The sequence below is a fragment of the Melanostigma gelatinosum genome (genome assembly GCF_949748355.1).
Source record: "Melanostigma gelatinosum genome assembly, chromosome: 16".
Taxonomy (NCBI): Eukaryota; Metazoa; Chordata; class Actinopteri; order Perciformes; family Zoarcidae; genus Melanostigma; species Melanostigma gelatinosum.
In genome coordinates this window covers 12,326,422-12,337,224 of record NC_136649.1, presented here as the reverse complement: position 1 = coordinate 12,337,224, position 10,803 = coordinate 12,326,422, and the positions used below count along the sequence as shown (strand labels likewise).

At 42.8% G+C, this 10,803-nt stretch overlaps 1 protein-coding gene across 2 annotated transcripts in view; it reads right to left on the bottom strand.

The window, feature by feature from the left end:
- Window positions 1-1,138: 1,138 nt before the first annotated feature.
- Window positions 1,139-10,803, bottom strand: part of uggt1 (UDP-glucose glycoprotein glucosyltransferase 1) — a 23,946-nt gene continuing 14,281 nt past the window's right edge. For both annotated transcript variants that reach the window (XM_079287050.1, XM_079287051.1), the window contains 18 exons: window positions 10,550-10,681; window positions 10,274-10,404; window positions 10,069-10,164; window positions 9,676-9,778; window positions 9,491-9,570; window positions 8,347-8,536; window positions 7,988-8,146; window positions 7,715-7,800; window positions 7,512-7,596; window positions 6,880-6,968; window positions 5,549-5,653; window positions 5,332-5,416; window positions 4,732-4,914; window positions 4,013-4,173; window positions 3,536-3,650; window positions 3,052-3,168; window positions 2,275-2,419; window positions 1,139-2,158 (listed from right to left, as the gene is read on the bottom strand). In XM_079287050.1, the coding sequence (XP_079143176.1) occupies window positions 2,139-2,158; window positions 2,275-2,419; window positions 3,052-3,168; window positions 3,536-3,650; window positions 4,013-4,173; window positions 4,732-4,914; window positions 5,332-5,416; window positions 5,549-5,653; window positions 6,880-6,968; window positions 7,512-7,596; window positions 7,715-7,800; window positions 7,988-8,146; window positions 8,347-8,536; window positions 9,491-9,570; window positions 9,676-9,778; window positions 10,069-10,164; window positions 10,274-10,404; window positions 10,550-10,681 (2,082 nt within the window). In that variant the 3' untranslated portion in view covers window positions 1,139-2,138. The remainder of the gene's footprint in view (window positions 2,159-2,274; window positions 2,420-3,051; window positions 3,169-3,535; window positions 3,651-4,012; window positions 4,174-4,731; window positions 4,915-5,331; window positions 5,417-5,548; window positions 5,654-6,879; window positions 6,969-7,511; window positions 7,597-7,714; window positions 7,801-7,987; window positions 8,147-8,346; window positions 8,537-9,490; window positions 9,571-9,675; window positions 9,779-10,068; window positions 10,165-10,273; window positions 10,405-10,549; window positions 10,682-10,803) is intronic.

The window sequence follows — 10,803 nt, the reverse complement described above, 5'->3', positions numbered from 1 at the left end:
GATCATTGGTGCCAGCCTGCCCTCCATCCTGGACTTGTACACCTCCAGAGTCAGGAAACGGGCTGGAAAGATCACTGCAGACCCTTCACACCCTGGACACAAGCTGTTCCAACTCCTCCCCTCTAGTAGGCGCTACAGAGCTCTATACGCCAAGACCACCAGACACAGGAACAGCTTCTTTCCACTGGCTGTCACTCATGAACAATAAATAGGTTATACTACACTATTACCACCACTTACAACTCATGCCATTGTCTATAGGCTGACGCGCGCGCGCGCACGCACGCACGCACGCGCACGCGCACACGCACGCACACACACACACACACACACACACACACACACACACACACACACACACACACACACACTAGCTAAATGTCTATACCTTCATCCGTTCTACTTTTTTTGCTGCCCTTTTTTATTCTTTATTTATATATATTCTTGTTTATTGTAAATTTGTGTTTGTACATTGAGAGCGGAGTGGAAACCGGAGACATCCCATGTATGCGTAAGCACACATGGCCAATAAAGCTGATTCTGATTCTTGACATGTTTGATGCCTTACAATACTACGATTGTTTTGAATGAAACCTTTGATGACATACGATGCTTGAACTTTGTATGACATTTTATACTGACTTCTTTAAGACAACATTTTAAAATCTCTTCATCCATTTATTATATTTAACTATTTCAAGCTCTTATCAATTATCTATCATCTTTTTACCTAATTCAACAGTTAGCCTAACATGCTAAACACTGCTGGGAAGGCTAACTTAGGTAAGTCAGGTAAAGGCGAACTTGTTCAATCCGTCATTCATTACATTAAGCTCATTTCAACTGTTTATCCCATACTCATACTTACATATTGCAGCCATGTAGCCGCTATTATAAGCTAACCACTTCACTTGACCCATCATCTTCAGCTAACTGTTTATCCATCACCATCCGCTGGTCATTTCTCTCATACTTTCTCATACTGTTGCAGCCTGTTTAAATGAATTGCGTCTGTCCAGTTCTACCACGTACTCTGTGGCACTGCAGAGGTTCCCCTTTGGGGTTAGTACCCCAGCGTAGTTTGCACATTCATACACATTAAGTAAAGAAATATCTGAAGCCAATCACTGTTTCGGCAAATACCTTAAAACATGCATGAATCGGTGCCACACTGGATCACTTCTTAACTGGGGCTCTTTATTGAAAAAAAGTGAAGCAGGATGATCCTGACAAATCAACAGATGTGTAACCAAGAAACAAAAAATGAAACATTTTTCAGCTCAACTCTAACATCATGGCGACTCCTCCCTCACAGTACCACAAACACTCCCGCGCGTCTTCTCGTTTGTATTTCATGCTGCAACCCACACGAGCTTCAAACATCTTTCCCTGAGAGTCACAGTGACGTTTATCATCCAAAATAAACGGGGGATCCAATCGAGCCCGCTGCTCTCGTGCGTCATCTTTATGTCAAATACCAGATGACGAGTGTAAACATAACGAACAGTGATCCCATGCATGTTCCCTTTAAGTGTTGTGGAGTTTAGGTTGGGCACTAACATCTCCTACAGTTTGAGGAGATTCATAAAAAGATGACTCGTGGACGAGTCATATGAACTCAGTCTAATTGTACCCGTAACCAATTTAGAGGAAGGCCGAATAGCTTTCGTTTTTTTCCCGTGACTGAACAGAAATCCCCCCCAACAACAACACGTTTCAGAACAAAACCCAAAGTTAACCAGCAGTAAGATTTTCTACGCTCCTTCTTCCCCTTTGTGCTTTAAATCACGAGCCACACCAGAATCCCAATAAGTGCAAACGTACAGACTGACTTCTATCACAGGGGGACTAGACACTAGACTGAAAAATATTAATGATTCGCTTCACAAAATACATTCTCACCACTTACACACACACACACACACACGCGCACACACACACACACGCGCACGCACACGCACAGAACAATCTCTTAAACCAGACTCCTCTTCACACGTTATAAAAAGAACAAAAAACAAAACTGTCTCAACCATTTAGCGCTGGTTTGTGTTCAGTCCGCCAGCAGTCTGCCAAGGCAGGAGAGGAACCTCTTTAAACAGAGTGCAGTTCACCACCTCATCACAGCCGCTGCAGGATCCTCACAACTCCGTGTGGACGTCTGACAGAGAGACAAAGAAACGACGTGTCACGTGGATGAGTGCGTTCGGGTTAGAACAGACGTGTGTTCTTTCTATTTCAGCCCATGTTTACTGGGGTGTTGTGCGTGTTCAGTACCTGTGTCTTGCGGTGTTTTCGTGTGGTTTACTTTCTCCTTGACTCTGGTCTGCAGGCGTTTAATCTCCTGGTCGTAGTCGGTCCACTCGGCCACGATCCTCACCGCGGCGTGCAGCTTGGGCTCTTTGGTCATGGGGTTGTTACACTGAAATCAGGAACATTGAGCCGTGTTACTGCTTGGTTTGGTAATCTCTCAACAGGTGACGAGAACATGCTGCATCTTGTGTAAAGTGGTCCTTTAAAAGAGATCTTTGTTGTTTTATGTGACCGTGTGTGCTGGATTGTCGTATTTGTTTTACATATCTTAACAGAATTAAGTTAGTTCTGCTTTCTCTGGACGGTTCGCTTGTTGCTTTTCATTCAGTCTGAAGTGTTGATTCATGTTTCTCGAGTGAACGCGGCAGATTTATACGACTTTCCCTAAATGGGTTGCAAATAATCTTCCTCTGCTCCGGCCTCTGTGATTTCAGATTATCTTCAAAATAACTTTTCAGCTCAACAAACACTATTTAGCATCTAACCCACATTTGAACCCGAAACATATTATGGACATATTGTTCAATGAAAGATTTGCTGTTTTTGACTCAGTACTTCCTCTCCGGCGGCCTGTCTGCCCTCTAGTGGCTGTTCGGAGGTATGACGCCCTCGACACTCTGTAACACAGCTGAACTGTGCAGGGAGCTACAGATCTACCACACTGTGTCTGTTCTGTCTTTTCTTTGAGCGTTTCGTCCCGATCCCATCACCGACGTCTCCGGACAGACAAACTGTTGTTACCAGGTCTATCGTCTTGGCGCTCTTCTTGGTGCTGTCATCGCACCAGGTCTCACACCACAGCCACTCCTGAGGCAGAGACTTGATGGGAACCTGGTGGATCATGTTGTTGGGCAGATCCTGAAGAAAAAAAAAAAAAAAAAGATGGACAATGAGACTAATGATGGCGGCAGAGACGGGAACTCTTTTAGTTGTTACAGTGATGTCTTTGTTTGAAGCAAACCAGGAAACAGCATGCTCTATAATGTGCAGACAAGCATTGGAAAAAAAAAAGCATCTTCTTAATTTACACACCCCCCTCTCATTCTGCTGCCCTGATATTAATACATTTAACACCAATAATGTCAAGGACATTAGAGGCTGATGGCTGCTGTACGATGCATTCACGTTATGTTGTCATGAAATTTAAAAACAGCCTCATTCTTTACAATCAGATCCCAAATGCACAGTGAGATGACATATGTGGACAGCGAGTGAGAAGACGGACCTGGTCGAGGTTTGAAAGGCTGTTGGGGTCCTGGCTGAGCCCCTGGTACTGTCCTCTGAGTCGATCTCCTGCAGCTATCTTCCTGAACTTCTTCAGGTCGACCACGTACAGCGCGCTGCAGAGGGTGAACAACGGGAGCACGTGACATAAGCGTGAAAGTATGAAAAATGTATTAAAAAAGAGAGTAAAGGCTGTTCTTCACCAGGGGCGATTTCTTTTAACTGTTGATTTTGTCGCATCGACCAATCACGTTGTGCGGAACGGGGGACAAAGGCAGCAGAGACGTGATCCACTCCTACCGTTGTTACCTTTCACAATAAAAGCCTGAGACAATATTTGCAGGCGAGTATTTTGCACTTTAGTGTGGTTCATTTTGACGTGCGCTCGTTGTAGCGGCCTTAAGATCGCGTCTGTGTGTGCGAGGGACGTTTCAGGGCAACTGTTGAAACTCGGCTGCGCTGTCGGAGTCGTGTGTACCTGATGTGGTATCGGCGTCCAGCGAGGTGGCTCGCCCAGTAGCCGGACTTCCAGAAGCGGTAGCCGTCCATCTCCCTCCGGCTCTCACAGAACGGAGTGTAACCGTACGGAGCTCCCTCCAGGTCGAAGTCACGCAGCTCCTTCAGGTCTGTTCGCACAATCTGGAGGAGAGAGAAGGATCGCGTTAGAGCGGCGACACTTTTCATTATCGGATATTCTTTCTGCTATTTTCTTGAGCAAATGTCGATACAATTTCAGACGATAGCAAAAGTTGCATGTTTTGTCAGTCCTGTACAAAATCCAAATATTTATTAAATTATTCAAAAGAACACAAATAAAACCAAAACATATTCACGACTGAGAAGTTAGCACCAGTGAATATTTGGTATTTTTGTCTTATGAATTGTTGAAATGTTGTTTAACTGTTGAAGCTCTGAAGGTGAGATTATATATATATATATATATTAGTATAAGATTTCAGCAAGAAGTACTGAAACATGAGACTTTTTACCAGATCTAATCATAAAACTTGCAATTTTCAGAAATGTTTGGATAACTTTAGTTCAAAGGAAGTCCAGAAATTAGAACTACGGTAGTGCTGCATTTTTCACATTTATCAGTTGTTAGTTTATTCATTTTTATTGCATCAGCTTGCAATCTGAAAAGTAAATAAAAAAGAACATTTGGAATATTTGGACGGATGAAACACGCGAGCTAACCTGGTCAGCGTCCACAAACAGGAACTTGTCGACAGCGAGAGGAAACAGCACATCCAGGAAGAGGATCTTGTAGCCCCAGATGATCCTCTGCTTCTCGGTCTGTTGGTGTAACCAGCGAGGCCACTTGTACTGGACCAGCTCGTACTGGAAACCATACTGCTGTGCCATGTGGGGGATGAACTCCTGCAAAATGGTCACACAACAAAACAGGCCTTTACACAAAGATTTGAGCCGATCGCCTGCATTGATTGAACGACAGCTATTAAGGAGTTAACTATGGAAACGAGCCGAGTGGGAATCTGAGATACGAAACAATCTGTGACTTTAACAAATAAAAAGCCAGAAAGTGAAGCGTATTGCAGGAAAATGAGGTTTAAAACTGAAAACAGTCACATAAACAGGGGTGATGATGAAGGAGCCAAGAAGAGCCCTGAAGTCTTCTCGTTCATCAGCAGATTTCCTTCTGAATCTAATCCCTGCTTCATGTTTCACCTTGACTTTCAGATCTTCTGTTTGAAGCTCACATCATTGACGGCCAGAGAACATCTCCCAAATGATAATATGCCGGCTCGTTTTCCCCCCCAAGCACAAAACTCCTACCTTAAACGTCGGGGACAGGTAGTTCTTGAGGAACCAGAACTTGACGGGAGTTTTGGTGTTTTTCAGAACTGACAGCATCATAATCCTGAGAGGAAAGGAAGGATAAAAACACTGGTGGCAACAGAACCGGGAGAACAAAGGCGCTCAAATGAAGCTCAGCTTTGATCCATTTCGGTCGATACAACAACCCTCCTCTCCTCACATCTCTGGCGCTCACCTGAGGAAGCGCTCGTACAGATGCCCCGAGGCCACGGAGAAGATGTTGATCACGTCGTCCTTCTCCGGCTTCAGCTCCTCCGTCTTTGCTCCACCTGTGAACCCTCTGAAAGACAAAAACACCAAATGTTCTGGTTTTAAATAGATTCAATCTTTAAATCAAAAGACTTGTTTTGTTCTTCAGTCATCCAGGGCCCTGTTTCAAGAGCAGGTTCAGTGAAACCAGAGTTCAGTTAACCCTGAGGTGAGATGAGGGAAACTCTGGGGTTTCAATTACAGAAAGAAAGCTAAATCTAAAGTTGCTGCTTTATTTTGCCTTCACATTCAACAATTACATCGGAGTCAAATCACCTGCTGTCAGTGATGGAACATAATCCCTATAACACTGGAGATTACATGTTAATCTTTCTGAGGGTGGTGCAGCTGTAGGACGTGAGTCAAGATCCAATTAGATGTCTGACAATTAAAATCTGTATTTCACCCTTTTAAATCATCCAAAACATTATTACTGGATCAGATTGTGAGTTTACAATCACGTCTCTCGTGTCTATTAATAATAATAATAATAATATGTATATTTGACATCTTCAACTATATTTTTCATTTTCAGTTGCTGGCCTGTGTGTGTTTTTCCCATCAGATTAAAGCTGAACAAACATATTTAAAATGTAACGTCTGGCCTGAGACATTGTCAGATTCCACTACTTCATAATCTGGTAGATAATGAATTATTAAACAATGCTGAATAAAACGTAATCGTGTTGACTTATAACTGACTAAAAGATAGATGTGCACAGTCCACATATAAATGCATTAATATCTCTGCGTCCACTGAATTAAAATGTAGCCTCTGACTCTTATTTACATACATTTATTGAACAAACTCTGATCAGCTGTTCTGGAACCGAAAAGTTTTCAATCTCAGAGCTATTCAATCTCAGGGTTAATCTGAGAGTTAGTTAAACCTGCTTTCTGAAACAGGGCCCAGGTCCCTGCAGGCTACAGATAAATAGTTATCTTAAATAGTAATCTTAATCTTTGCACATGTGTAGTGATGTGAAGATATTATCAGGGCTGCACATAACAATTAGGTTCATTAACTTAATTACTTTGTTCGTTAAATCTCAAACTGTCTGAAAAACCGATGGCACAAAAACTAAAGTGTTCAATTTCCAAATAGTAAACAAACAAAAAAAGCAGCAAATCATAAAACTTGAGAAGCTGGAACAAAACAACGTTTGTCATTTGCTTCATAAACGAATTAAAGAAATTGCAGATCAATCGGCGAATGATCCGTTTACACTAACGAGACATTTAGGATCAAAGCTGCACCTGGTCAGAGATTCCCAGAAGCCGGTGTCATTCTCCTCGGTCACGTCGCTCAGCAGCTCCTCGTTGAACTTGTCTGGTTTCTTCTGGACCTGATCGACAAACAATTTCAACCCCGATTAGCTGAACAACCAAAGTTAAACGTGTGATTAATCCACGTGATGTTGCGATTAAACATGACCTTCTCTAGCTCAGATTCTATGGAGAACCAAAACGGTGGCGTCGTACGAAAGATACATTTTCAAAATAAACTAAAATATCTAGAAATTAGACTAGAAATAAGTAAAGACCTTCTGGCAAACATTACAGGAAGCAACACAAGTTTCAGGCTTTTCAGAAAAATCTGCTTTGTGAGGAAAGAAATTAATTCAAAATCTTTGTTCGACCTCCAGGATCCACAAAGAGGCTTTGGTGGCAAGACCGAATGTAAACAAACTTTCCTTACAAGAAAACTTCAAAGATATTGTATTGTACATGTTCTGCATGGTTATAAAAAAACTGACTGACAGCTTCTTCTACTCATTTAAATTCATGATTTGGTTTTGTTTATTTGGGGACGAACATGGACTCTGACAGACTGAAGGGGCACATTCCCATCACTGTTTCCATGCTTTCATACCAGACAGTAAACGCACTTTGACTTTTATGATCCGGCTCTTGAAGTTGTTCAGCACGACTACAATGTCATCAGACTCCGCTGGAGAGTCCGTGCCGTCATGGCTGCAACAGAAGAAAGACGAGGACAGGACAACCGGAGGTTAACACCTCGTTTGTAGATCAAAGACCGTTAAGGCATTGTAGCTCTCTGACACATAGAGCCAGTTTTCCATGTTCTCACCTGTAAATCTTGTAGATTTCATCAGAGCGTCCTTTCCTCATCTTCAGGATCCAGGCGCCTGGGTTTGCCTTCAGCTGAAAGTAACCCTGCAGAGCAGAACACAAGAGATCAACAGCGTTTGTGACTGTAATAATACATCTAGAAAAGCATTAAAACGTATCAACAAACCATACATCCAATATCCAAACCAATACATCTAGAAAAGCATTAAAACATATCAAAAAATCAGCCCCTTTCTGCTCTGAAGTGTTCTGAGACTCATCGGCAGCTCACCAGGTTCGCCATGACGATTGTGTCCATGATGACGGGCTCGGAGGCGGTTCCCAGGGTGAACTGGAGGCCTCGTGGCGGTTGGCCGGAGCTGACGTCAAAACAATGGCCTTCCAACAAAAGGTGCTCCAACTCGTACTCTGCAGCTACAATGTTCTCCACCTGCAGGCACGGAGAGTCCAGACAAAGTAAGTAGAACAATATCAGCTAAACCCGCTGATGACACTTTAAAACACAAACCATTGGAGCAGTGGTAAAACATTCGCTCAGAGAGCAGGATAGAGCGGGGAGATAACTTCAGACTTTTAAATCTTTCACACATGTCGATGCTGATGGGACCCGGACAGAACTCGTTGCTTTACCTCCTCCAGGTAGATGTTGTCCAGGTCGTACCGGGTGTGCACAGACTCCACCATCCAGCTCTCGGGAGTGTTGATGTTCAGGGTGAAGAGAGGAGACTGAGGCATGTCCAGGAACTTGGCCAGAGGGCCGGCAGAGAAACTACCGTCGGCCTGAAACGCCACCTCGGGCTCCAACACGTGGCGGTAAAAACTGGAAGAATGTTTACACTCAATGTTACCCACCAGAACACATCGTGCACCTGAGGAATTCAACAACTGAGCATACTCCAAAGAGACAGTATCATGTGTTTAAAAACTCTGGAAAAGAGTTTGGTGAAAATGGTTTTAAAACTGGTTTTGTTTCCCCGCTAGAGCTGCAATGATTAGTCAATAAATGATTCAATCAACAGAAATATAATCTCCAGTAATTCAACTTTTTTTTTGATAATCTATAAATCGGTTCAGTAAAAAATCCCCAAATGGTAGAAAATGATGCTGTTCTCTGTTCTAGATCATATAAAAGTGAATATCTGACAAAAGAAGACATTTGAAGACCTCACGTTGGACTTTGAGGAACTGGGATGGACATTTTTTTATTACTTAATTTGGACATTTTTTTAAAAACCAAAGGATTAATTGATCAATCTAGAAAAGAACTGGCAGATTGTTGACAATGAAAATAATTGTTAGTTGCAGCCCGAGTCCACACAGATCCAATACAATTATGTTTCCTGCTGCAAGAGCACAGCAATTAATTGGTTAGATCAATTACAGTGATTACGTTATTAATCACAATTTAAAGCAAACAAGCTCTTCATGAGACTCTGATATCTGATGTCTGACTTCTGGTAAAACAGACTGAAAAGAAAAATAGGAATATTGCAAAACAAGAGCTTCTGATTATACACCAGAGTCCCTGTGAGTCAGTAGAAATACAACATGTTTAAACTAGAGTGTGCACTTTCAATTATATCGTTAAAGTATCCGGACTATAAATACATTTCTGGATTTTCCAAAAAAGACCAGAAGCTCTGAGCATACAGTGATGCTTAGAGACATACAGTATGATGATATTTTAAAGTAAATAAGCACATTAAGAACGGTGAACCTCTAGCCAGAGAAAGCAGCGACACACGTGTATGTTGGACCGAAGTTCAGTTCTCACCTCTTGAGCGGCATTTCTGACAGTTTGGATTGGCAGTTCATGAAGACCCGTAAGTTGACGTTTACCAGCTGCGTCAGAACCTGCAGGGGGGAAGAAGGTCAGGTGTGAGACAGAACATCTGGACAGGGTCGAATAAATCAACTGGACCGATCAGTGAGAAAGACTTAAGACAAGATCCAACCCACCAACAGGAGAGGAGCTAGTTTCTGTGCGTCTCTGGTCACGGGGTCTACCACGGCGACGACGTCGAAGTACACGTCTCCCTCCTTTGGGCGGATCTTCACAGCACTGACAAAGAAAACAGCAAATCAACGCTGAAGTGACACAAACACAAACTACAGATTGTTTAATGCTGTTGCTGGCTGCAGAGGACACAAACGATTCATTCTGCATTTACAAAAAATGCAAAGCGACAAATACAGCATTTGCCTTTTTATTTTATAATTATTTGCCAAAAAGAGAAACAACAACACAGCAAAATGCATTGCAAAAACCTCACGACCCTGCGGGAAAACAGGGTCTCCCCTCAGGCAAGAAGGCTTGCGTGTAATAATTATGCACATGTAATGCTACTTTACCTGTATCGGTCATTGGCAAAGTCATACTCTACCCGGGCCTCTCCTTTAGGCTGAGAGGAGAGCAGAGAGTCCACCTTCATCACGAGGTCGCTGGCACTAAAAGGAACTCGGCATTAAAATTCTTCAACACGCCGCAAGAATCGAAAAACTCACGATTCAACCTTGTGAGAAACTACATATTATGCAATGACGGCAAATGAAATACCGGTCTTCCTCGATCCCAAATTGTTGGACTTTGCTTTTGATTCGCTCTCCAGATGTTTTCAGGATGATGCTCTCCAGAAGCAGGAAGTCATCCTGGTTGAACAGCTCGTCTTCCTCCAGTGGGCCGATAATCTGTGAACAGGAAACAAAGGTGTTGACTGGATTGCTACAGTAACTGTGGTAAAAAAAAAAGAAGCAGATTTGATCCATAAATACAAACGATATTTGTTCAGGATGTGACCGTATATTCAGTGTAAGAAACGAGACTGTGACTCACTCTTCCGTTGCTGATAACTGCATTTTGTCCTTTCTTCAGTTTGAGCACATCTCGGCAGTAGGCCGCGTGGGAGCGCAGGAAGTCAAATTTGGGACCCTCGTATGCATCCTTGAACAACGACACATCCATACCCTGAAGGACAGAAACGAACAACTCGTAAGCAGCGGATAAAAGGGAAAAATGAGGGATAAATGTTGTTAATCAAGTCATGAAGCCGGACGAGGGCGACGCGGTTCAACAGAGACGACAGAATG